The 27,070-nt window shown below is 33.4% G+C and overlaps 3 protein-coding genes across 6 annotated transcripts; 1 reads left to right on the forward strand and 2 right to left on the reverse strand.

Annotated features, from left to right (window-relative positions):
* Positions 1-6: 6 nt before the first annotated feature.
* Positions 7-4,634, forward strand: LOC107479942 (uncharacterized). 4 transcript variants are annotated; one of them, XM_016100059.3, is made up of 11 exons: positions 7-162; positions 293-400; positions 551-946; positions 1,013-1,847; positions 1,918-2,036; positions 2,169-2,293; positions 3,113-3,212; positions 3,505-3,579; positions 3,670-3,753; positions 4,007-4,092; positions 4,246-4,634. In XM_016100059.3, exons 3-11 carry the CDS (start codon positions 620-622, stop codon positions 4,373-4,375), a joined length of 1,881 nt encoding a protein of 626 aa, XP_015955545.1. In that variant the 5' UTR covers positions 7-162; positions 293-400; positions 551-619; the 3' UTR covers positions 4,376-4,634. The 4 variants fall into 4 exon arrangements, 3 of the variants coding, with proteins under 3 accessions (XP_015955545.1, XP_015955542.1, XP_052114647.1); XR_001590345.3 differs by having other exon boundaries at positions 551-1,847; positions 3,997-4,092; positions 4,246-4,384; XM_016100056.3 differs by having other exon boundaries at positions 551-1,847.
* Positions 4,635-12,371: 7,737 nt separating this feature from the next.
* Positions 12,372-15,552, reverse strand: LOC107479944 (uncharacterized). The gene is made up of 3 exons (XM_016100060.3): positions 15,539-15,552; positions 13,571-15,425; positions 12,372-13,247 (listed from the first exon to the last, which is right to left on the reverse strand). The coding sequence occupies exons 2-3, from the start codon at positions 15,407-15,409 to the stop codon at positions 12,915-12,917; spliced, it is 2,172 nt and encodes a 723-aa protein (XP_015955546.1). The 5' UTR covers positions 15,410-15,425; positions 15,539-15,552; the 3' UTR covers positions 12,372-12,914.
* A 3,642-nt stretch (positions 15,553-19,194) lies between these two features.
* On the reverse strand, positions 19,195-23,884 carry LOC107479945 (uncharacterized). Its single transcript, XM_016100061.3, has 8 exons — positions 23,223-23,884; positions 22,985-23,047; positions 22,100-22,858; positions 21,851-21,985; positions 20,505-20,588; positions 20,140-20,199; positions 19,972-20,058; positions 19,195-19,721 (listed from the first exon to the last, which is right to left on the reverse strand). The coding sequence occupies exons 1-8, from the start codon at positions 23,613-23,615 to the stop codon at positions 19,431-19,433; spliced, it is 1,872 nt and encodes a 623-aa protein (XP_015955547.1). The 5' UTR covers positions 23,616-23,884; the 3' UTR covers positions 19,195-19,430.
* Between the last annotated feature and the right edge of the window lie 3,186 nt (positions 23,885-27,070).

Below are 27,070 nucleotides of genomic sequence, written 5' to 3' on the forward strand. Positions count from 1 at the left end.
GTAATGCGAGGCAAAGTGGGCGCAGCAATCCATAAGCATAAACCCACATTGAAATTGTTGCTTGCTGTGCTTCTTGAACCCTCTTTTTTTTCGCGTCGTCAACATGAATTTCAAGCCCTCTCCCGCTCGTTCTCATCATCAACTCTCGCTGCTTTCTTCCAGGTTCCACTTCCATTCAACTTCTTGTTATTAATTTACTTATGTTCTCATTTTTTAAACCTAGCATCTTTTTTACTATTGGTTTGTCCCTGACTTTTTCCTTTTAATAAATTCATTTATATTTGGGAGGCAGATTACCTGATTCTCTTAGCTTAATATGCTTCAACCTTGATGTCAGCGATTTTGATTCGCCTGCCATTCCTTTCTTTTCCATGTCACACACATGAGAACCATTTAACCGGTAATTAACTCTGCTTATTGATCTATTTATTTATTCTTTCTTGTTTCAATTGCAAGATAAGGGATTAAGTGTAGTAAGTGATTGAAAGTTAGTACTAATTTCGTTTGCAATTCATGAATGAATGAATGATAATGCTTGCTGGGTTTGCAGGTTCTCCCCCATGCAGACATTTTCAAGTTATTCTTGAGGGAGATATAGAAAGAAAAAAAACAGTTGTGAATGTCTGGATGCAATAAATCTCCAAAAAGTGATCAACATTCGATCAAATATAAGCGGAATCAACATGGGGGAAGTCTTTCCCGTGTGAATCATAAGCCTTCTGTTTCCAATAGTGAGAATAAGCAGTGCTACACGAGTTCTGAGCCAAAGCCGAAGCACCCTCAGATACTGAGCACTGCTCAGCTCATCTCTGCAGTAGGACAGATATGGGATTCTGCGAGTTGCCCACTCTCAGTTTTGCTCCGCGAGGAAAATGGGAGTCGAGATGATAAAGGGTTCCCGATAAAGAATATTCCTGATGGCATTCATGTGGAAAGGAATGGAGGGGTATGTAGCTCAACTAACACTAATTACTTTCAGGTTAATGTGGGAGCTACAGCATATGGTTCACAGATTTTGCAGGAAAAAATAGATTTCCCTACGGTAACACAAAAGGCATTGGTGCTTCAGTCACGTAATGGACGTCAGGAGCATATTGGTTCTTTGTTCCAGAGATTTATGCAGGCCACTGATAACAGTTTAAATGAATATCGGAAAGAAACAGAACTTGGGACTGAGAAAATCTCATTTCAATCGCGAAATGTTTATTGGTGGATGAGTAGGGATGCGCCTAAAAGACTTAAATACCACGTGAAGGCTACAGATCTTGGGAACAAGAAAGTTAATTCCCCAGTGGGTGGGGACTGCATTTCAACAGGTACAAGCACCTTGACGGTGGTTAATGAGAGTGATGTTTGCAATCCCGATTTAGTTTTAGATGAAGATCTACCATTATCCAGTGATACAGCTATGGACAGAGAAAATGTTAGCACTCTGTGTTCGGATTATTTTCTTCCAGTTTTGCCTGACACTAATTCTGATGTTGGTGCTTGGCAGATCTCATCTTCTAATATCTATGCAGATTATCATATTAAATCTTTGCATACCCGTGATAGTGCTTCTATCCAGTGCCAGCATAAGCTTGACAATAATGAAATGCTGGAAATTCAAAGAAGACATTTTGCGGATATAACCGATGATGAAGCTAAGGTTCAGAGCTTTGCAGCAACCCCTCAGAAGCCTTGTTATTCTGTTGCAAAGCAAGAGCATGCTTTTTCTGGGGCATTGGCTGGTGTATGTGTTAGCCTTTGTTTACATCCAGTTGACACGATTAAGACGGTTATTCAGTCATGCCGTGCAGAACAGAGATCCATTGTTAACATTGGAAAATCAGTTGTTTCTGACAGAGGTTGGTCTTTGCTAGATATCTATGTGTTGCTTAATTTATAAACTTTCCCTTTTGAATGAACTGCTTTCAGGATTGCTCGGACTATATCGTGGAATTACTACAAACATTGCATGTTCTGCTCCAATATCTGCAGTTTATACTTTCACCTATGAATCAATTAAAGCAGCTTTGGTTCCTTATCTTCCAAAGGTAGCTTGTCTTTCATTATATCCAATCCATATCTATCTTGTGTTTTTTCCCCCAATTTTATTCTGCATGTGGCACCATGACACCATCTAGGGGAGCCTGAGTCATAGAATAACTTTTGCTTATTATGTGAAGGAGTATTATTCTTTTGCCCATTGTGTGGGTGGTGGTGCTGCAAGTATTGCAACCTCTTTTATTTTCACTCCTAGTGAACGAATTAAGCAGCAGATGCAAGTTGGGTCGCATTATCGCAGCTGTTGGTATGGCTCAGCCCTTTTTATCATCTGTACCTGTCATCACTTCTTGATCTGATTGAGGATGCCTTTGGCTTTATGTGTTTTGTGAATTTATTCAATCATTGAAAATTTGGAATCTATATTCCCTGTTACAAAAAGAATTGTAATCTATTTTCATTCTTTCTTGGAGTACTTTCTTAGGATTTTTTTCAGAAATAAAATAAAAAAAATAATTATTTTTCCATTCCTGATTTTTTAACTTTAATTTTCCAAATACGATTTTTTTTGGATTTAGGGCGAGTTCGCCGCCAAAACTCAAATTTTTAAGCCATTATCATCGTCTCCAAGAGTACATAGGAGTACACAAAAATACACAGACAACAATCATGGCTTCTTAAACATTGCTGGCGTTAATGGCAATCATTATCATCGTCTACAGACATACACAGATATACGGGAATAAGTCATATTTAACAAGGATTTTTTCTCATTATAAATTAAAAAAAAATCATTATTTCTCCAATAAAAATATGATTTATTCCTGGGTACTCTTGTGTACTCCTATGTACTCTGGAGACGATGATAATGGTTGCCATTGTCCGTTGTGAAGTTTGCCATTTTTTTTTTGGAATTTGAAGTGAAGTTTGCTGGAGGGTGCGACGATCTTGCTCTTGATAAAAAAAAATCGTATTTGAGAAATTAAAGTTAAAAAATGGGGTTTTGGAAAATGATAAATTTTTTTATTTTATTTCAGTGAAAAACCCTACTTTCCTATGCAATACTTTTCCATTTTCTAATTGTATTACTTTTACTTTTCCCTGCTTATGAATATAATCTGTGCAGGGATGCTTTGGTTGGAATTATCAGAAATGGTGGGTTTACATCCCTTTATGCAGGTTGGGGAGCTGTACTGTGCCGAAATGTTCCACATTCAATTATCAAGGTTAATAGGCGTTTCAACTTTCAATACATGTTTATTAATTACATACAAAATAGATTGTCTCCAAGATGCATGTGCTGTCAGCTATGAGGAATTGGTGATTTGCTATTTTCCATCTTTGCTGCCAACTTTGACCCTGGACTTCTTCATGTCTTAATATGAGTGTAGAGGAAGCTTTGTATGATTGTTGATTTTTTCATCTCTAACTTCTGCTGTTAATATTATTCTGTAGTTGCTTTTCTAAGTTCTTTGTGATAAGATTTTACTTATGGCTATTTTCTGTGAACAATTATAGTTTTATACATATGAAAGCTTGAAGAAAGTGATGCCATCGTTGTCATCTACTATTCAACCTAATGCATTTCAGACTGTAAGTTCGTGTGCTACTTGTGCTTTCATAATCTTCGTTTTGTCTCACTAAGATGCATGTGAACTGTGATCATTTTGCATATTTTTGTAGTTATTATGTGGAGGATTAGCTGGATCTACTGCTGCATTGTTCACAACTCCTTTTGATGTGATCAAGACAAGATTGCAGACACAGGTTTGAAAAAACTAATAAGCAAGCCGTCCAATTATATTAATTCTTGTTTCTACTTTAAAGTGGACTATCAGTAAGACTGATGATATAAATTGAACTGGTGCCGCCACATAGTTAGTTGTTGAAGACAAACTTTAAGATCTAAACACTTGGTGTCTAAAATTGTTCTTTGTCATAGCATGAACTATTTATATATTTTTGTACAGATGGTATGATTTTTATTCTTAATTTCGCTTATGATTTAAGTGGATTGCAGCTCCCTGGCTCTATAAATCAATATGATAATGTGTTCCAAGGCCTTTACAAAATTAGCAAGAGTGAAGGTTTGAAGGGCCTGTACAGGTATTATTTTCCAACTCTAGCCATTATTATCATTTATATCATAAGAAAATGTATGACAAAAGTAGAGCAACTGCTAAACATTCTATACATTTAGGACAGCAATATGTAACACTCAAATTTGCTTTGAGATGTGCTTGCTTTGTCTGTCACCAGGGGATTGACTCCAAGGTTGATCATGTACATGTCTCAAGGATCACTGTTTTTTGCCTCTTATGAATTTTTCAAGAAAGTGTTTTCTTTGGAAGCATGCAACCCCACTGGTTCACACGTTCATAAATGTTGAAGACTGAAGAAATAAAAAACAGAGTTAATGGTGCTTGAACTGAGATAGATTGCTGAAGAAAAGGTTAATGGTGCATGAAATGTATATTTAATGCATGCGGTGGCTTGGCTTGCTGGACCCGAAGGTGCACAAATACGAGAGAAAAGGGGGGATTTGTATTCATATGTTCAAGTGAATACTAAATAGTTTTGCTCCAGAAATTAGAGCTTGTGAGTTACAGCTTTATAGGTCATAAGAATATCAGAATTTTTTTTTTCTCTCTGAAAGGTAACCCAAGTATCTTAGAAATAGAGGGGTATTTATGGTCTGACACAAGGACATATATAGAATGACATAATGTCCTGGCAAAAAAATATTTGAAAAATTAAACAGATATCATGAATATTAACTATGGCCCAGTTTGGATTGGCATTAGAAAAATTACTTATTTTTTCATCTTTAAATTTTTTTTTGAAAAAAAACAAAAGTTATTTTACATTTGAATAGGCTTTTTAAAGAGTTTTAAGTATTAAAAATGTTTTTTGTTTCTGTTTTTTTTTTAAGCAAAGTATTGTTAGTTTAAAAAAAAGTAAATAATTTATTTTTTAATAAAAATATTTTTTTAAAAGACGTATCTAAATATATTTAAATTGAATAAAAATATTTTATTTTAACAAAAAAATATTTTTTCACTCAAAAAGTCAATTTAAACTAACACTATATCAAGTACCATAATTCATAATCTAGTAGTTTGGCCAAAAATAGAATAAATTGTATGTTACGTTTGAAGTATTTTAAGTTTATAAAATTATATTCACTTAATAGTTGCCATAAATAAATGCATTGTGATCCTCAACACTCAATTCTTAGGATTTGTTTGGATGAGTTTTTTTAAAAAAAATTTAGTTAGTTTTTTTTTAAATTTCTTATAGAAAAATAAAAGTAATTTTATATTTAGATATCTTATGTAAAAAAATTTTTTATTTATCAATTATGTTTGAATATAACAATATAAAAATATTTTTTTGTTTATTTATTATGTAAAAAATATTTCTTTTAAAAGAAAGATCTTTTAAAGAAATATAAATTGTAGCTTATCAAAAAAGATATTTTTTATTTTTTTAATATTTTTTCTTTTACTACTAGAAATTTATTAAACACACTAAAAAAATAAAAAAAATAAATATAATTTTTTTCAATAAATAAAATATCTTTTTCTTACCAATTTAATGATACTCAAACAAACACTTAAAAGTATCCCAACAAAGACACACTCATTAAAGATAAGATAAAATAAGAATAATATGCCAAATATGTCGGGATTTTGGACTTTTTTTATTATATGCCAGATATGTCCCAGCTTAGTTTGAACCAGTTAAAACTAACAGCGACGTTCTATGCGTCAATTAACTCATTGACGTGTCCGGTTAAGTGAAACGCCCTAGCCATTTTGAATAGGAGAAATTAGTTCCTAGTATAGTTGTTAGAATCAAATCGGTGATCGAACCAGTCAGATTATTAGTTTACTGGTTTATTGTTTAAACCAGTCTTACGTAAATAAAAAATATAAAATAGTCAAAAAACTAAATTAAAATTTAAAATACATATATTTACTAATGTTTTAAAAACAATCAAATTTCAACAAATTATAATCAATAAGTTATAATAAATTATCATTAAATAAGTATATAAAATTCTAATATTTTTCATAATAAAATTATTTTATTTTATTTTTATACTAAAGTAACTATTTTTTATTTCAATAACTAACTGATTTAGTTTATATTTATTATATTGTTATATACTATATGTATTTATTGAAAAATAATATTTAATAAATGTCATATAATCATAAAAAGAATTAGGATATTGTAATTAATAAAAATACTTGATATTTTTATTTATACATGTTTAATAACATTTATTTTAATAATTATGAATAATAAAAATATAATTAATTTAAATATAAATGAGTATAAAATTAAAATAATATTAACAAAATTATTGTATATTTTTACTATATAATTAATAATTAGTATATAAAATAACAAGAAATAATATAATTTAGTGGTAAGAAGAACATGCAATAACAAAAAAGACTCTGGTTCAAACTACATCTTCAACAATTTAAAAATTTTCTCTAGAGCAATTCAGTTATACTGGTTCTCATCCTTAAACGGTCACTGTACTGAACCGGATTGGTTGGAGATCTAGTTCACCAATCCGGTCCGGTGGCCAACACTCCATCGCTGCATCATCTTCCTCCTCTTCTCTTCCTTACCAATCTCCCTCCTCTAGCTCAACATCTTCGTCATCCTCCCCGCGCCCTCCACCAGAAGCCTCTGTCTTCGTTGTCGCCATGATGGACTTCTCGTTGAAGGAGTTGGTCCCCTTTTAAACGGTGTTGTTTCATTTTTTTTTGCTTTTAAATTAGGGACCCACTTTAAAATGAGGTTGTTTTATTCTTATATAATACAACGTTGTTTTGTTCACGTGGTCAGAGACCAAACTGTCCTGCACGTGACACATCAACAAGTTAACTGATACATAGAACATAGTTGATAGTCCTAACTATTTAAATTGGACTAAAAACATATTTGGTGTTTAATGAAAAAAAAAATCCAACTTAAAATTATAGTTAAATTTTTTTAGAGATAAATCTGTTTAAATTTTTTTGAAAATCTATTTAAAATATTACTCTAAAATAAATAAATATAGTATTTAGCAATTTATTCAAAGACACAAACAATATCATTCATATAATACTAATGTTCATTTCATGGTCTTATAGTCTTCTTTTGTATTTTTTTTTTTCACCTACAATAAGCCTCTTCTACCTTTACTATTGTGTGCTCATGGGTCATTCCTTTCTTACCGTATGACTGAATTTGAAACTCAAACTAATTGAAGGAATTTTTGTTAAGACTAAAGTTTGGATAAAAACTAACTTTCTTAGGCAACCGACTAGGTATCAATTAACTACAGTTAATTAGTATATAAATTGTAAAAAAAAAATCCCAAAAAAAAATTCACATACTACAGTCCAAAACTGCGCCGCACCGTCTATCACCGTCGGTCGCTCAAAATTATCCGTGCTGCCAATATCGTGCGTTGAGTCCTTTTTTTGAGTATTTTTTTGTTGAAAAAAAAAACGTAGATTCAAATTATCATGAAAAACATCTAAAATCAAATAAAAATAAATATCCAAAAAATATTCAAAAATTAAGAAAAGAAACATCTAACATTTAAAAAAAAAAAAAGTATTATTATACATACAAGTCTTTTTTATAACCAAGTCTAATCAAGTTGGTCTAAATCCAACAAAAAAAAATTTCATTAGTGAGAGCATGTCTAGTGTCTACACACTCTAACTCTCCACTAATGTAAACGTTCGTATTTCGTATTCCTTATTTTTTTTGGCATTCCTTCTTTTTCTTTGCGTGTATTCATCGTTATTCTTTTATTGCTACTATTGTTGCTGCATTCTTTTTCTCTTTTCCTTCTCTTTCTCTTCCTGGTGATTTTGCAGCATTATGTGTTTCTTTTTTTTCTTGTTTTTATTCTTATAAAAGCGTAAAACAAAAAGAATTATGAGAAGGTAAAACAAGATGATGATGATGACGACGACGACAACGACGATGATGGATGGTTTTTGATTTATGCAAAATTTATCAGAAAATACCACCAGAAAATTTTTAATCGTGACATAGAAGTTTCAAAATTTTCATACTGAAATTTTTTAACCGTAACAAAAGTTCTTGTTAAGAGGGTGAAACAAGACTCATGAAAATGTGAAATAACAAGAAGAATGAGGAAGAAAGAGAATTTTGAATTGTGCAAACAATAACCCCGAAATTTCTTAGCAGTAATATCAAAATTTCTTAATTTTGACACTGAAATTTTTCTACGAAAACACAGGAATATCTTTAATGCTACATTTTTTTACTTATTATTCTTCTTTCTTTATTTTTTGTTGCTCTTACCTCTTTTTTTAGGAGCATTGTTTCTCATATTAGACTTGAATTAATATGCCTATGATGGTTATCAGTGGCTAAGAGAAGGGGGGTTGAATCTTAATCCCTTTTTGCTGAGTAACACTTTCTGCCCGTTAAGAATGCCTTGAGGAGATATTTCTGCTTTTTGTCTCGTCACTAGTCAAGAGACATTTTCTTTTTTGTCTCGTAACCAATGAGGAGATAATTTTTAATTTTGTCTCTTGTGCAACAGAATGAGAAAATAGAGTAGAAGAGAAAGAGAGAATCACACCAAGAAGTATCTTGGTTCAGCTGCTAAGTGCAATGCAGCCTACACCCAGTCTCCATCACAACAATGATGAAATTTCACTATAATCATGCTGATTATAGACACCAATTCTCCCTAGAAACTACCCTTCCTATCTGGGACAAGTCCAGAATCTATCCCCAATCCTGAACTTGACTTGGTCACCTACCAAGCTTTCAACTACTAAGTGCTAACCCAACTTGCAAGGGGATTCCCAGAGAATTATGAAACAGAACACAGATGTACAAAGGACCTCTAGGACATTTATGATTTTTTCTTTTAATTTTGTATACTCTGCCTTTTTTCGCTCTATGATTTTTTCATACAAACCTCAATGTTTGCCTTTTTCCATGGGACTCAAGACAGACAAAACTAAACAGAAAAATACAACATGAAGCACATTGAAGGAGAAGAACTTCTGTTAGTTTGGGTAGCTGAGAACTTTGTGCTTTCACTCTTTTCTCTTTGTCTCAAGCCTTGCATGTTCACCCTTATTATAGAAGGGGAAGCCTCCAAGGTTGAAACGGTTGAACCGAGCCAACTGCTTCTTCTTCTCACATGCAATTACCTCTTCCTCATCCCATCTCACCAAACTTCATCAATTCGGGCCTTCTATCTTGATTTGCTCCCTATGAAGAATTTCTGACCCTTGATGAGTCTTTGATGCTTGACAGCTCCATCTACTCTATCTTCTGCTTCTTCCCATGTAGCTACAGTAGCTACCTTCTGTGATGGATGAACAAAAGTAGAGACGAGCTATACCCCAAGGATCTTCTTCTCTGACCGAGTTAAATCTTCCACCATTTTTAGGTATAGTGATCTTAAGACTTCTTCACCACATCTTACCATTTGTGGTAAAGATCTCAGCCACACCATACTGTAAATCTTCTTTTTGCTAATGCCATCATCACAATGACCTCTTGCTTGCACATAGTTTCTCTGCTACTGTACTTTACCTCTGATAGCTTGCTTCTTCTTTTTCTTCTTGACATGACCGAAACTGAAGAGAGAAGAGAAAGAATGCAGAAAAGCTTTCAATGTAATTGAAGAAAGAAATTAAAAATGAGTTAATTTCTCATTCCCATGCCTAATAACGTGTAATCAATTAAATGCCATCATATCACTTGCACTTTCTCTTTCATGTTACCAAAGCAATTAAACCCATTTAATTAACTTTGAATTCCATTCTAAAGTGGGAGTAGGTATCCGTGAAAAGCATGTTTTCACTTTGAATTTGGATCCCACCAAAGTAAATGGGTAATAGAAACCACATGCTCCACTTTCCTTCTTCTTCAAGTCGGACCATAATGTTGGTCTTTCAACCACAATGATTTTGGGCTGTACCAAAATTTCTTGGCCCAATTCATGTTGCCTAATAAAATAATTCAGCCACATATTAGATAGGATTTTTGTATAAGGCTGATTATCATTTTGGGCTTCATGATTTTTTTATGTCCAATGACAAAATATGCAAGCAACAAAATTATTAATTAAAAAATATGAACTAAAATTCAAATTAATAATTTTTAAATTAATTAATAATGTTTGATCATCATCGTATTTAATTTGGAGTTTTCCAAACTCATCAGTCTATACTGTATTATAATCTTGTTTAGTTGAATGAATGTAGGTTCACACTTATTGGATTGAATTCTTGTTAGAAACAAAAATAATACCAAAATTTATTTAAAGTGACACCGAAATTTAAATACAATGATACAGAATGTAAAAAGTTAATTGCATATTAAAAGATCACATTAACTCTATAAAATGAAATAAAATAACATCAAATTGACACCAGAAGTTCAGTAACACGACACACAAAAAATATTGAATCTTTCTATAAAACATTATACATTCAATGAATTGAATGCTTATCTCATATATAAAACAACATATAAAATTCTAAAAAATAACATTGAAATGTCTTCACTCTAATACTAAATTTTTTAACTAATGATGTGATAGAACTAAAAACTTATTTCATTAAGGCTTGAGTTGCAGATTCGCAAATTTTAAATAGAAAAGAGAATATATGTAAAAATCTATTGATAACGCAATGAACTTAAGCAGAATAAATGCAAAAGTTCGAAAAAGAATGAATATTGGTATTTACGTATAAGAAAAAGATGGCTAAACTAATATATAAAACAGCACATAAATTTATAAAACATAGTACCAAAATGTCTTCACTCTAATACCAAAATTTCTAACTATGATATCGATAACGACGATGACGATAACGATAATGGTGATGATAATGAAGTGGCAGGAGAAAAATGAAGAAAAATAATAAATCAAATGAGAAAAAGAAGGAGGAGGAAGAGGTGGTGGTGATGATGATGGTGAGAAAGATAAGAAAAAAAGAGGAGAAGAAAAAGCAGGAGTATGTAACAAGAAGAAGAAGCACGTTCGAAGAAGATGAAGAAAATTGCGCGTACAATAAGTGACACGTGATGTGAAAAACAGTTATAACAAGTTGGTTGGACACTTGAACTTGGTTAGATAATTCCCTTGATTGTAGAGCTTTTTGATTAAAAAGTTTATTTAAAACCTAAAAAAAAGAAACATCTGAAATATAAGAAAAAAAAACATCCAAAAACATATAAAAAAACACAATCGAAACCTAAGAAAAAGAAGAAGAAGAACGCCATGTGTGGCGTAACTACGGCCGCGCGAGTTGGAGAAGACACTAAATGGCGTTGCGGCGAGAGGATTTCTACGCGGCAACGTCATGACGGGACGAGAGGATTTAGAGGAAGATGGGATGGCATCGTGACGAAAAAGGTTGGAAGAGAGATGGACGGTGTCGCGACGAGAAGGGTTGGAAGAGAGGATGTAGTGTCCTGACGAGAAGAATAGGGAAGGGGAAGCTTGGCGGTGCGGCAACAGAAGACGAATCAGGAGGGCACAGAGGCGCGGCGACACGACTTGGAGATGGAGGACGCGACGTCACGATGAGAGGAGTTGGAGAAAAAGGTCGCGGTGCATTTACCTAGTTTTTTGAAATGTTGGCTGCTGGAATAACCATTTGAATGCATATAGACTTGGTTACTTATAATTTTTCAAAGAGTAAAAATGATAATTTTTTTTTTTAAAGTGTATCTTACACGTGTTTTTTTTTTCTCCATTGTTAAAAAAACGGTAGTAGAGTAAATGAGTTGCCCGAATACATGAAAAATAAAGAATGCAGAAAACATTTCTCATGTATGTAACGTTCCATATAACATTGTGGTACTAGTAATTAATATTCCAGTGAAAATTATACCACCACAGTTTCTCTTACATGGGCGATTGAGAATTCCTGATGCTGGAAAACGCAAAAGAAGAACTTGACGAGAAATTCCGGTCTTGGAGTCTCACAATAAGCTTGTACTTGTCATGCACATGATCATAGCCGAAAGCATAATAAGTGAAAGATACAAATCCAATTTTCTCATCATGGTTGAATCATAATCCATATCTTTATGAGAATTCTGTAGAGTGCCCTATTCAATATATTCCTGCAGTGTTCTACAGAAATAGGCCAATAATCTTGTTTTCCAGCATCCTAATTATGATTATTTGTCCCCACAAATTCTCAAATTCACATCATTCAGGATTGAAACTATATAACATCATGTCTAGAGTGTATTTATTTTGCCATTTCATGATAGTTGCCTAGATTTTATCATCACAAGGTTCTTATATATATACTATTTTAAGGTAGATCCATTTGGACATCAAATAACTTGGATTCATTCCAGTCCACTTCCCATCAATTTTCCTTTGAGATTCTTAATAGATACACATACAAACTGGAAGAGAGAAAAGGGCTTCTATGCTATCTTCTACCTGGTTCAAAGATTTCCCCCCATCTAACTGCCCCCATTACAATATAGACAATATTCTCATGCTATCCCATGAACTTTTAGTGACTGGCATGAAAGAATTTATTACAAAGAATGATTCTGAATATCATATCCCTAATGCAGCAGATCATTTACATTTCCTCTCTGTATTTCCCATTCAGAGTGCATTTTTCTTAGCTTCAGTGAGCAAGGCATTTCCTCCAGCAACAAAACTTTATATCCATGCAAATGGAATCATCACTAAGATCCTCTATTTTGCTTGTTACAAAAGTTCAGCTCGTCTCCTAGAAGCAGAGTCCCTACAACCAGCAATGACTTTAAGAGCATAAGGCTGGTGGAGGGATAAGAGACAACAGATATTTTGTCATGCAATCACTTTGCTTCTGTCTTCATGTCTCCAAGCTGAGATCTTAATCCTGAATTACACTCTATACTCGCGCAATAGGAGAAAAAGGTGGGTTCAGTGCATACGGTCGAGGGATTCCTTTCCGAGTCTTGGACACTGTTTTCCTGCTCTCCTCCTTTGTGACTGATTTGATGTAAAACTCTACATCCTCCTCAATAAGCATTTTTAGTGAGCTGCATTGAGATAGTTGTTGGGGTTTATTTTGCCTTGCTTCGCTGAAGTTGGAACTGCCATGCAAAATAGCAACACTGATAGAGAATGCTTGTAACGTGGATAATTGCACATGAAAATCCACTGCATATTGGCCCTCTTCAATTCTCCTCATGCTGAATGTAGGGCTACATTCTTTTGCCCCCTATAGACCACAAAGCAATACAAGTTATCGTAAAAAACCAATGACGAGTCATAAAATGAAGCAAGTTAAACTTTGCGGTAGATAAAGAAAGCTTTAATAAGAAAAAATGTTAATAAAAAGCCTATAAGTATATCAATGTCCGCACAGTATCTGCAAATTCATAACTTTGTGCACTATCTTAATTTTGATAGACACAAATAACAAGGTAGAGTTTTCAAGCTAGCTTGAAGGATCTTCTTAACTACTGTACAGTGTTACTCTACAAGGGTTCTGAAATTTCCCTTAAAAGTATCTATCCTTGTTCTGCAAAATTCAAGTTGTACCTGAATGAAGAGTTCCAGTGCTTGATATTCCTCCATAAGAGGGCAGTCTTCGGAAAATTGAATACTAGGATTGCCTAAAAGAATAAGGGGACAGGCCATGTCCCAGCCACCACAGTCACAACCTCCACCATGTCTCAATCGATCAAGTAATGACGACGGACCTTGACTTTCGGTGTCTGGTAAACCATGATTGCCTGTTGGTATCACCACCTTCAACTGTTCCTGGAATTTTCTCTCATTAAGGCTATTTCTACTCTGATCCCTAATGCTAGAGTACTCTTTAGCACTTATTCTATCTCCTCTTCTGTACTTCAAGCTTTCTCTCCTAGAAAATGGAATTTCTAAAACAATAGCAGCACTTTCGACGTTTGAATATGATCTAGTGGACAACAAATGATAAGAATCTGTGTAATCCAATTTGACACCAGTTGATAGAGGCTTGTATTGACGTTTGTTTTTACTAGCAAGATTCTCTTCATCCAGCCTCAAAGTCTCTTCCTTGGAAGCTTTTCGTCTCTCAGAAGCATCTTGCTCACAGAAAGACTTTGTTTCATGTGAAACACTTGGTCTTGAGTGTGTAAAATCATACAACACAAATTCTGTCACCATAGAGTTATCAGATACTTGGCTTTCTTGTTCGGAACCTAAATTGCTGGAAACTACCATCTGTGCTACCATGGAGCAATCTTTGTCAAACTCATGGGATTCTGAGCCGGTTGCACTTGCACTGCTCTTCTTTCTATTATCAATGGAGTGGAAGGTATATACCCAATTAAAAGCATGACGAGTTCTCCATGCCTTCGCCACAAAGACATCTTCAGGGCACCTGACCTTGAACTCCAAAAATGGTACTCCATGTTTGTTTTCTATCCTGAGATTACCATGCAGGTGAACTGGTGAGGATGCTATACCTGAATACTGGATTTCTCTACTGATGAACTCAGAAATAATGTCAGACTGTTTCCCTGTGTTAGATAAATCACTTAACAACGATTTCTGATATGTCCTGCTCCTTGTAATGTTTGCAGTCTCATTTGATCTGGCCTCATTAGTTTCCACCTTATGGCTTGTTGGACTTCTCAAAGATTTTGACTTTGTGAATTGATTCATCCTTTTCCTAAGAGGGTTAAGTTCAACTTTTGAACTTGCACTTGATGAGCAATCACTTTCTGATGGTGATAGCAACAAGTGAGAGACTTCCACCTTAGCAGAGACTGACTTTTTCAGTGAGTGAACCGTGTCCTTTTCAAGATGAGAATTGCCATGAATTAGAGAATCAGCAATTTTATCACTTCTTAAATTTGTAAAACCTCTCCCATGCTTGACATCTGAACTCATGCAAATTTCAATGAAGTCTTTTGAAGACTTTGGCTCCATGTAAGCCAATGACCTGGAAACCGATAGGGAACCCAAGTTTGAATCCGGAGATATCTCCGATGTTCTCGGCTCAGAATCTTCGGCATCTGAACCACACAAAGAATCAAGAATGCTACCTGAGAAAGAGATGTCACTCCTCCTGGAAATTTCAATTTTCTTCCTTCCTTCCATGCCCATTTTCCTTACAGCTTTTCTTTCCTCTGAACTCTGATACATGGAGCCACGCCTCATTTCAATGTTACCTTCCAATCCATGAGTGCTGGAGAAATGACTCTTACATGAAGCACTGCGAAAGTGAGCAAGTTTTATATCTGCAAAGTCCCCCTTGAGGGTTATAAAACCATCTTTCCCGGAGGGTTTTCCTTTTCTGGATCTCTTTGCATTCGAAGACGGAAGAACGGTATTGGGACTCAGACCCACTGAATACTTTTCACTTATATCCAGCTCCAAGTCTTGTCCCATTGATGAATTCAGAGCCCTGCAGAAAGAGATAGACATTAGTGTGTAGCAAGGAAAAAGTTGGACACAACATTGACATAATCATATTGCTAGAAGTATACTAATCCTCGCACTTTGGCAAGGGAAACAAACCTTCCATTGAGAAAATTTTCATTAGACAAAACAAAAAGGACTAAATGCCAAGAACATCACACTCATGAACCCAAACTATTGTGTATAAAAAGAATATTTAAAAAAAAAACGTTGGACTCAATAATCAAGAAGGGGTTTAGCTCCAATCTTTTTTTTTCCTTTTACATCAAGTGATAGAATGGTACCTACACTGCAAAACAGTCGCTACCCTCTCATAAAAAATGTAATTTTGAAATGGCAATTATGACCTTGTAAACGGCCAGTATTCTAAAGGACGCGCCCCACCATTGTTCAAAAAAATTATAGGTTGTATCACAGAATAAATAAATGACTAAACCATTATTAGGATTCTGAACACCGGAAAGAAATCCCATATGATCTGTTGGATAAAGAAATTGCAAAAGGAAAAGACAAATGCTGGAAAGAAGTAAGAACACTGCATGATTATCCTTATAATACCCAAAATGTGAGTAAAGTGTGATGTACAAATGTTTAATCATAAATAATAATAATAAAAGAAATCCCAACAACCAGCTTCAATGCACAACCACCATAAATGTCCAAACTTGAGCAAAAAGTTTCCATCAGAATAACTTATAAAAGCAACTCCATTTAGTGAAGCTGGGCCAAATGGTCCAAATTAAGCGTTGAAACGAGGTTCAGAACAAGCAACTTCACTTCAATCTAGTTCAACAAACACCACAGAAGGAGCAATGGCAAGTGATGACAAAAAGCAATGTATAGAAGCAGTAACTGAAGCCAGTAAGCGTAAGAGTAAGAGAGAAGCATTGAAAACTCTCTCACACGAGTAAGCGGAGAAAGAAGAGACAACAGGTTGCTACTATTGTGTCCATGTCTCTTGTGCCAAAGTCTACTAAAGCCATGTTCCTCAAGCACCATCATATGATGTTGCTTTCTTTTGAGAAAAAAAAATTATATATATAATAGAGTATTGTGTCGACCCATCTTATCTATCTATTAAGATCTAAAATCTAAATTTCACTTAGACAAAATTACTAAAATAGTACGAATATTTTTACATGAGTAATAAAAATAGTTTTAGAACTAACAATAAATAAGATGTCAAAAAATTAAAAAATGTGACAAAAAATTAGATATTAAATATATATTTTAAGAAATGTTGAGAGATTAATTTTTAATATAGTTTTTTGCAAGTATTGTTAGAAAAATAAAATATATTCAACTTTAAAATTTAATAATTTTATATCAAATGAATTTTTTAATTTTTTATTGTGAATGATTAATTTTTTTGAAAAATAAAAAAAATAAAAATCAAATTTTATTCTAAATATTTTTTTGTACTTTTTAAATATTTATTTAAATATTATTGTAAAAATTCGGATTAAATACAAAAGTTTTTATCACTTGTAAAAAATATAATTAATTAATTATTTTTATCGAATTTTAAATCATTCAATAATTATTTTGTTAATAATATTTTTTTAAAAAAAATAATTGTTAAGATCTAATTTTTTTAATATTAAATTAGTAGTTAAGTCTCCCTCATATTAGGTTTACACTAAATCTAAGTATCTAACATAAAAATTATGCATACATAACATAATTAGTATATGTTTGGACACCATTATTTTGTTAAAAAAAATCTTTTTTCAATAAAAAAGACCTTTTTATTTTTTAACGTGTTTGGCAAATTTCTAGTAGTAAAAATAAAAGTACTAGTAAAATAAATTTTTTTTTGAGAAGCTGTAATTTACATCTTTTTTTAAAAGATCTTTTTTCTTTAAAAAAAAAGATGTTCTTCATGTAATAAATAAACAAAAAAGTACTTTTATATTGTTATACCCAAACATAATTGATAAATAAAAAGATCTTTTTACATGAAATATCTAAACATAAAGTTAATTTTACTTCTCTATAAAATCTTTAAAAAAAATATTTAAAAAAATCTTTTCTTAAAACTCACACAAACAAGCCCTTATTTTCCTTTCTCTTCACTTTGCATTTTTCAAGAAATAATTTAATTAATTTATGTCTCAGCCACTCACTCAGCATGAGATCAGTGATCTAAGGTGAAAGCAAAGCAAGTGTACGAAGTGCAAACCCGAGAAAGAATCAATTGAGAGAGCACCTTTCCTGAAAGACAAATAACCCCTAGAGGAAAAATTTTTAGAATGTGTTTAGGTGAGAGTTTTTTAAATTTTAATTTATTTTAAATATAAGAAAAATTAAATATTGTAATTAAATATTTAATTTTAAAATATTTTGTTCAGTTGAAGTAATTATATTAATTTTATGATAAATTGCTTTGTTTAAAAATATAGTTAAATTATGTCTATTCATAAATATATTATTAAGTTTAGTATTTATTAGTTTTAAATATTAACTAATGCCAAGTAAATTAAATAATAAAATTTAAAATAATACTAATTATAATTGATTTTTGTTATATTAAACCAATTTAATTAGATTTAGTTAACAAAAAAATGTAGACGTATAATATTATTCTAAAGTGTATTATTTTTAATAGTTGAAAGTCTTAAAAATTTTTTGAAATTTAAAAATATTTTCAATTAAAAAAATTGTAATATAATATTTTATCTTAAAAATATATTTTATGTTTAAAATACCTATTCAAAACACACTCCTAGTCTTTAGCTATGGTGCTATTCAGGTCCACAAAGACAGGGGTAGTAGTGAAATTTTAGGATGTCTTGGTAGTACAGTAATGGTAATAGTCTAATAGACTAATAGTAGTACCCACCAAAAAAAAAAAGAGAGACTAATAGTAGCACACTAGCACTGTGAGTTCCCTTATTAATGTTGCAGAATCCCACTACTAAACAATAATTAGATGTTTGTAGGTGAAATAATAATAAGAAATTCGGCACAATAAATCAGTTTTGTCGGATGCAGAATCAGATCTGCTTTGGTGAATTTTATTTGACGAAGATGCCCTTTGTGTCGTTTCCCTATTGGACAAGGCAAGTAATGGGTTGGTCTGATGGTCTCAGAAGTGGGAGGTGCCCAAAAAAAGACGTTGACCAGGTCAAAATATTTTTTGGTAATTTTTTCGGAGCATGCCAGAACGGGGTTAGATAAGTAAATTTGACTAGGGTTAAGGTTGGGGAGAAAAGGAAGATAGGTGGATGGGATTGGATTGGCGACACACTAACCTAAATTCAATAGCAGTGGCTGTGGGACATATCAAACCCACGGAATCTTCAATCTTGGACTGGATGACACACTTTTCTTTTGTTTTCTTTTGTATGTTTTATATATTTTTTATAACATAATCATTAAAATAATTAATTTTTTTTATAAAATTCATAAATTAATAATTAATATATTTATATTTTAATTATAAATACATTATTACAAAATCATTCTGTATTTTTATACGATTAATATCTAATTCTAATATCTTTGTAACATGAATGATATCTCATTGGTAAATTTTAATTTGCATTGAGTAAATATAATCCGACTCAAAAATATCTTAAATATTCTCTTAATTTCTAAAAAAAATTAGGTCTTTTTAAATCATCAAAATATTAATTTCATTTAAAGATTGTCTTGTCTTTTTTAAAGATAAAATCTTACCAAAAAAATTGAGAGAATATTTAGAAGAATATATCATTATAGTTTGTTTAAAAAGAAACTATATCACTTAAATGTGTGTAAGAATCCGTTTTTATAAAAATTAGCAAGAGACAGTGTTTGTGTGATTAATTCAGTTAATGATATACAGAGGAAATAAGGGCGCTGCATGCACAAAATAAACTAGACTAGAAGAGAACTATACAGTATACACGACTATTTTGCAACTATCACTCCAATAAAAGAAGGAAAAAAAAAAAAAAGAAAGAAAGATTGCTAGGTACAACCAAACTTTATAGAGAACAGAATGTTCCTAGTCAGCTTGTTTTGTAGCTTCAGTGTTGTCATCTTTCCTGGACTTGCCAAATGATTTTTGGGAGTCCAATACAGGCATATATGCTTCGCTTGTTTTCTTGAAGATGTCATTACCAGATCTTTCAGGTTCACGAGGGCTCACCAGCTTCTTCTCAACACTCTCGAATTTAGCAGTGGCCCACGGTGCTGTCCCTACACTACTCCGTTTAGAATCAGAAGCATCTATGGTCAGTGTTGATACCTCATCACGTGAGGCATACCATGAGTTACCGCAAGCAATACATTCCAGCTGAAGAAACATAGCACAGTTAAAAAAACCATAAAAAAAGATGTTCATACTATGGTGGAAAGGTTAAATGATGGAGAGATGAAAATTCTCTTTGATGAGAGGTTGGATAACTATCACGTAGAATGTATTATTTTATTTTTGTTAATTTTTAAATAAAATGAAGTACTCCTCTATGCATACCAAAACTTCATCTTAGAATTGGCCTAAAAAGTGCATCAGGGGAAAACAGATAAGAGTTTAAACTTCAAACCTGATATCTGTCACCATGTCCTGCATGGATGATATCCCTCAAACCCACCTTGCATTCTCTGCATCTTCTGCAGCGCGCATCCGTCATCTGTTTCCAGATGGAAAAGCTGACCATCACTAATGTAACAGGCAACATAACATAAACATTGCGGTGAGGAATAAAATTAACCTGCATGTGCTGTGACTCATCAGGCTCTTTCTTGGATATCTCATCAGCAGTCAAACCCTCCTGTAGTTTCAAATATTTAGTCCTTAGGCACACAATAAAATACCAGCTCATAAAATCCAAACACAATTTATATTTGCTCTACAAAGCACTAGGATTTTTTTCTTTCTCCTTTTTTTTTTCTTTTGCTTTGTGAATTTATGATGTTTTGAGAAAAACGGAAAGTTGACCACAGTCAAAGAATCACAAGAAACTACTAATCTAAATTGAAAATTGAGATTACAGAGACTAGAAAACAAATTGGGCAGACAGCTTCAAAGTTCCAATAAAAAGAAAAACTAGATAAAAATTGGCAATAAACTTAATACCTTCAATTCATTGGGTGTCATGTTAAATACTTTTGAAGGTTCCAATTCTCCATTTAACAGACGACATGCTAGCAATGTGTTGTTCTGAAAAATTCCCCAAGAGAAAAAAATAATGTAACTATAAGGAAACCATCATTTATTATATAAAAAAACACATAGAGATCCACATTGCTTTCTCCAGCCAAAAAGACCATTAGTAGTGGTGATGGTGAGGAAAATATAACAGATAAACTATTGTTAAATATATCATCATAGAAAGCCAGCTTATTATGTTTTTACTCCATTACTAATAGAGATTGACCAAAAACATATAGTAAGTTAGCACTGAACACTCCATGCACACACCAACATTCACATCAACAGATGTGAGTGGAATTTAATGATAAAGAAAAAAAAGTAAAAATCCCCCAGAACTGATTCACCTATCCAACACGTCTCTCTAGAAGAAAATAAATTGGCAATTATTACTAATTATTGTCACATGGTGGGCTGGGGCAATAAGAGATGAAAAGGTACATTGAAGAGAGAAAATATAATCTCATTGCAAGTAACATGTAAACAAAGTTTTTTTCTTTAACACTCATCCAGCTTTAGGATAAAAATCCATCAACGGAAACAGACACTTTCCTTATGCGCTTCAGCGAGCTTACTACGCACATAACAGTAAGACAGGAGATACATAGACCACTTCTTACTACATCAACCCACCTCTGCTCTGTCCTAGGAGTTTCATTGCATCAAATAGTATACTGGCAAAAAATTTCCTAATTTTTGGTCTTAATAAAAATATGCACAAGAATCTTGTCAAGTTGTCATACCACAGTTCTAATCTTCTTAGAAACTATTCTAGATATGATAAGTCTGGATAATACCACCTAGATAACCCAGATCATGTAGCAAAAATATGGGGCTCATTTCTTTATATTCACCCAACAATGATGTCCGCAGCATATCTGAATACTAAATTGAAATAGGTACATACTGACTTACTAAATTTATGCAACTTAAAATGGTAAAAAAATGTACAGGATTAAAAATACAAAAAGATGAAAAAAAAAAACTATAGTTTGTATAGACTAGAAAATTTCAAAGTAACAATCAGTACCTTACTGGTTATCACATGACCTATGGTCTAGCTAAGAGTGCCACCATTTTCACCATATTTCACATCTTACAAATCACTTTTAAAACATAATAGAAAGTTATAAATAGAAGTCCAAAAGTCACATTGTAAACAAAGATAAAATGTAGCATCCAAGTGTAATATTTTGGTCATTCATAGGTATTCTGTATTCATTATAAATATTTCAAGTATATGATTGTTATGCAGAAGAGCTGCTTCTAACCTTCAGATTAAAAACTAATTGCCGTAGCTTTTGGTTATACTTCTGATAATCCGATGAAAGTGTATCATGTGAAACTTTTTCCAAAGCAACTACAGCTGTTACCGCAGCATCCGGCCAGACCAAAGACTTGGAACTCTGCAGAGTGGAAAAGGCAAGCAATGAATACATAATAATCTTCAAGGTATATAATAGAAAATACGTAATACAATACTGGGGATCACAACCAGAACTGGAATCTTCACCGAGTACCTTCTGAACCTTATCTTGACATTCATTTGGTGATTGGGAAGTTCTATTATTGCTTCCATTATAACCTGGATCAGAATTTTCACTTCCTTTCTCTTTCTTCTTTATGCCGTCATCCGAATTAAACACGTATTGAACACTTTGAAGCAACTTCTCCAGGACTTTGTCACGATGGGTATCCCCTGTTAACACATTCCAATCCACTAATATGTGATAATGCTCAGAGGAATTACTTACACAACTCCCGGGTGTTTCAGGTTTCAGATGTTGGTCACCCTTACGACCTGATTCCTCCTCCCGTGAAACATCAAGAGGCGAAATGCCTTTCTTCCTTAAAATCCTTTTACTTTTCATAACATCTTCCTGATCAGCAGAAGGAGCTTCTTCGGGCTCGATGTCAGGCAATTCACCCATCCGCTTAAGGGTTTTCTGAACAAGCTCATCAATCTCTTGCTGTTTGTTGTCTTCATAGTCCTTATCAGTTAGCTTCCAGAGTTTCCTTTCTACAGTGTCATACACCTTTTGTACAATGAAGCCAGGATGCTGCTTACGATTCGGAAGCTGTTTGTGTATGGGAACAAAATGCACAACGCACTTATGCATAACAGATTCGGCTGGAACCTCATCACGGTGGAAACTATAAAAGAGTTCCCTTGTATCACGTGATTGCCAACTGCCACCACCTTTCCTTTCTGCTTCTTCAGGACGGTAAAACCACTGCCCGGTAACCATCATGCTGCCATTTAGGGACTGTGTAATATCCTGACACCAAAACACACCACTCTAGAAATCACAAACCCAGGACAGAACGTAGGCACCAATAAATAGGCTTCAACTGTGCCAACAATATATTCAAAACTAATATTTTGCAAAGAACTTAATACTCACTTTAATAATAGCCACATAGGGTTTCTGGTCCTTATCCTCAGGAACAAGAAGTACAGGGTCCTCCTGCAGAAAAAAGAACAATGCAACAAAAGTTCTTAGATAGCAAGTTTCACAACCCAATTTCATTAAATAACAATCAATTTGAAGTAAGTGATAAAAGCAATGAAATTGTGAAATTCATCACGTGTAACATAATAGTAGGGTTTATGGAATGAGAAGAAAAAGTGGTGGTGGTTACCAGAGTGTACTGGTTTCCATCAAACTCGAATGACTCGAAATGCTTCTTCCTACCTCTCCCCTTTCCAGAAACCCTAATGGGATCGCCAATGGGCTTGGCGTCTTCCTGAGGGGGTTCCTCTTCTTCCACATGCTTATCCTTCTCCTTCCCCTTCCTCTTCTTCCTCTTCCGCTCCTCTTCTTCCTCCTCTTCCTCCTCCTCCTCCTGCTGCAGTTGCTCCTCCTTCTCCTCATCCTCGTCTTCTTCCTCCTGCAGCTTCATGCGCTTCCTCTTCTCCTGCTGCTGCTGCTTCGACGGTGGAGAACAAGAGGAAGCTGGCTGCTGCTTGGGACGTGGCGGTTCTTCGTCCTCGTCGTCGCTCATTGCCACCTGAGTAAACCGTCGATTCCCCATTTTTCTTTTCTTTTCTTTTTTAATTTTTCCTTTCAGGAAAGCAAATGTGGCAAAATCACTGTGATCTTGCACTCTTTCTGGGGTATACTATCACTGCTTCCACAGTGTAAGATTTGAGTTTTTCTCCGTTTTGGGATGTCAGCCTCGGATTAAATTAAATTATTAGATAATATTTTCTTCCACATTACTACTACTACGGCTTCCTTTCCTCACACGCTGTATATTCAAGAAACGATAAATGTGAGGTGTTGTGTAATGACTAATGACATGTGATCATTTTTGTCAAATGGCTACTACATTGAGTCGAATATGACTATGATAGTTTTGAATTGTGATTGTTGTTATGCATAATCACAATTTAATTTTAATTTTAATTAATTAAGTTTAGAAGAAGTTGACAATGAGTAGGATAGGATTTAAATTTTATTTTAATTTCATCTGCAAATTTAAATTTATTTTTTATTATATAAAAATTGAATTTTTATATTTAATATTAGAGATTACGTGCTATATTTATGAGAGTATTTTTTGAGTTATATTTTTAACTTGTTAAATATATTTTTATGATGAATTAATTATATAAAATAATTAATTTAATTAGATATTCAAATATCATCTAATTTATTATAATTTATATCAATTTATTTTTGTAGTATTTTTTAATTTATTTCTTGAATAAATTATCATTTCTACTTATAAAAGATGTAAATACTACAAATGTATCCATGAAAGAAAGAAACTTACTTTGTAACTATAGAAGATGACCTTCGTGTGTCAAAGTACTCTAATGTTGATTACGCAATTGATCTATTAGTATCCGAACCTACGTAGAAACAAAATCCCTCCAAATTTATTTACGTGTATTCTAATTTTTTTTATTAAAGAATGGGACAAAAAAAAACCTTTTCGCGCCCCTCTATGCCTAACAAAACTCCGTTGTCATTATTACTGCGATCCTAAATCGAAAAAGATGATCGAAGTACCTCCGTTTTGCACCAAATAGTTTTCCCTCTATTCTTTATTGGATGTTCTCTATAGGTTTTATTAGTTGAGAAAAGTTAGAAATTTGAATTAGGGTTATGGGTAGAGTTAAGGTTTCTGTTGCTATGGTATTATCTGTAATTACATGAAATGTTATCTTAGATTATATTATTTTGTTTGTAGAGATGGCTAATGATGAGTGGATAATTTATACGCTTTTTGACATTGTTTTTGCATAGTTTTTAGTATGATTTAGTTAGTTTTTAGTATATTTTTATTAGTTTTTAAGCAAAATTTATATTTCTGGACTTTACTATGAGTTTGTATATTTTTCTATGATTTCAGGTATTTTCTGGCTGAAATTAAGGGACCTGAGCAAAAATCTGATTCAGAGGCTGACAAAGGACTGCACATGCTGTTGGATTCTGACCTTCCTGCACTCGAAATGGAATTTTTAGAGCTACAGAAGTCCAAATGGCACGCTCTTAACTGCGTTGGAAAGTAGACATCCAGGGCTTTCCAGCAATATATAATAGTTCATACTTTGCCCGAGTTTAGACAACGCAAACTGGCGTTTGATGCCAGCTTTTTGCCCTATTCTGGCGTTAAACACCAGAAACAAGTTACAAACTGGTGTTTAACTCCAAGGAAGACCTCTAAACGTGAAAGTTTCAATGCTCAGCCCAAGCACACACCAAGTGGGTCCGGAAGTGGATTTCTGCTTCATTTACCTATTTCTGTAACCCTAGTAACTAGTTTAATATAAATAGAACTGTTTACTATTGTACTAGGGATCTTTGATCAGTTTTATGCTATCTTAGACTTTTATGGGGCTGGCCATTCGGCTATGCCTGAACCATTATCACTTATGTATTTTCAACGGTGGAGTTTCTACACACCATAGATTAAGGTGTGGAGCTCTGCTGTTCCTCGAGTATTAATGCAAAGTACTACTGTTTTCTATTTAATTCATGCTTATTCTTATTCTAAGATATTCATTCGCACACAAGAACATGACGAATGTGATGATTATGTGACACTCATCACCATTCTCACTCATGAACGTGTGATTGACAACCATTTCCATTCTACATGAAAACAAGCTTGAATGTGTATCTCTTGGATTCCTGGTCCATGCATTTGATTGCCTCTCCTGACAACAGAGCCTTCAATTCCTTGCGATCAGAGTCTTCGTGGTATAAGCTAGAATCAATTGGCAGCATTCTTAAGATCCGAAAAGTCTAAACCTTGTCTGTGGTATTCCGAGTAGGATCTGGGATGGGATGACTGTGACGAGCTTCAAACTCACGACTGTAGGGCGTGGTGACAGATGCAAAAGGATAGTAAATCCTATTCCTACATGATCGAGAACTGACAGATGATTAGCCCTACGTAACCCGTAGCTGGACCATTTCACTGAGAGGATGGACGGTAGCCATTGACAACGGTGATCCCCCTACAAATAGCTTGCCATAGAAAGGAGTATGAAAGATTGGATGAAGGCAACAGGAAAGTAGAGATTCAGAAGGAACTACGCATTTCCATACGCTTATCTGAAATTTCCACCAATGAATTACATAAGTATCTCTATCTTATTTTATGTTTTATTTATCTTTTAATTATCAAAACTTCATAACCATTTGAATCCGCCTGACTGAGATTTACAAGGTGACCATAGCTTGCTTCAAGCCGACAATCTCTGTAGGATCGGCCCTTTACTCACGTAAGGTTTATTACTTGGACGACCCAGTGCACTTGCTGGTTAGTTGTGCGAAGTTGTGAAAAGAAGTTGAGATTACAATTGTGCGTACCAAGTTGTTGGCGCCATTGTGTATCACAATTTCGTGCACTAAGTTTTTGGCGCCGTTGCCGGGGATTGTTCGAGTTTGGACAACTGACGTTTCATCTTGTTGCTCAAATTAGGTAATTTTCTTCTTATTTCAACCTTTATTTTGTTTTCAAAAAGTTTTCAAAAATCTTTCAAAAATTTTTCTTCTTTTTCGGTTTTCCAAACTAATTTTCAAAAAATCCAAAAAAATTATAAAATCATAAAAACAAAAATAATTTTGTGTTTCTTGTTTAAGTCTAGTGTCAATTTTTAAGTTTGGTGTCAATTGCATGTTTTAATTTTTCTAAAAATTTTTGAAAACTCATCCATTGCATTCTTCATCTTCAAGTTATTCTTGATAAGTCTTCTTGTTTGATCTTCATATTTTCTTATTTTGTGTCTTTTGTTGTTTTTCATATGCATTTTTGAATTCATAGTGTTTAAACATGAAAAATCTCTAAGTTTGGTGTCTTGCATATTTTTCTTTTCTTGAAAATTTTTCAAAAATAAGTTCTTGATGTTCATCATAATCTTCAAAGTGTTCTTGGTGTTCATCTTGACATTCATAGTGTTCTTACATGCATCATTGGGTTTGGTCCAAAATTTTCATGTTGTGAGTCATTTTTGTGTTTTTCTCTCTTATCAT

Source organism: Arachis duranensis, chromosome 3, assembly GCF_000817695.3.
Source record: "Arachis duranensis cultivar V14167 chromosome 3, aradu.V14167.gnm2.J7QH, whole genome shotgun sequence".
NCBI classification, from domain to species: Eukaryota; Viridiplantae; Streptophyta; class Magnoliopsida; order Fabales; family Fabaceae; genus Arachis; species Arachis duranensis.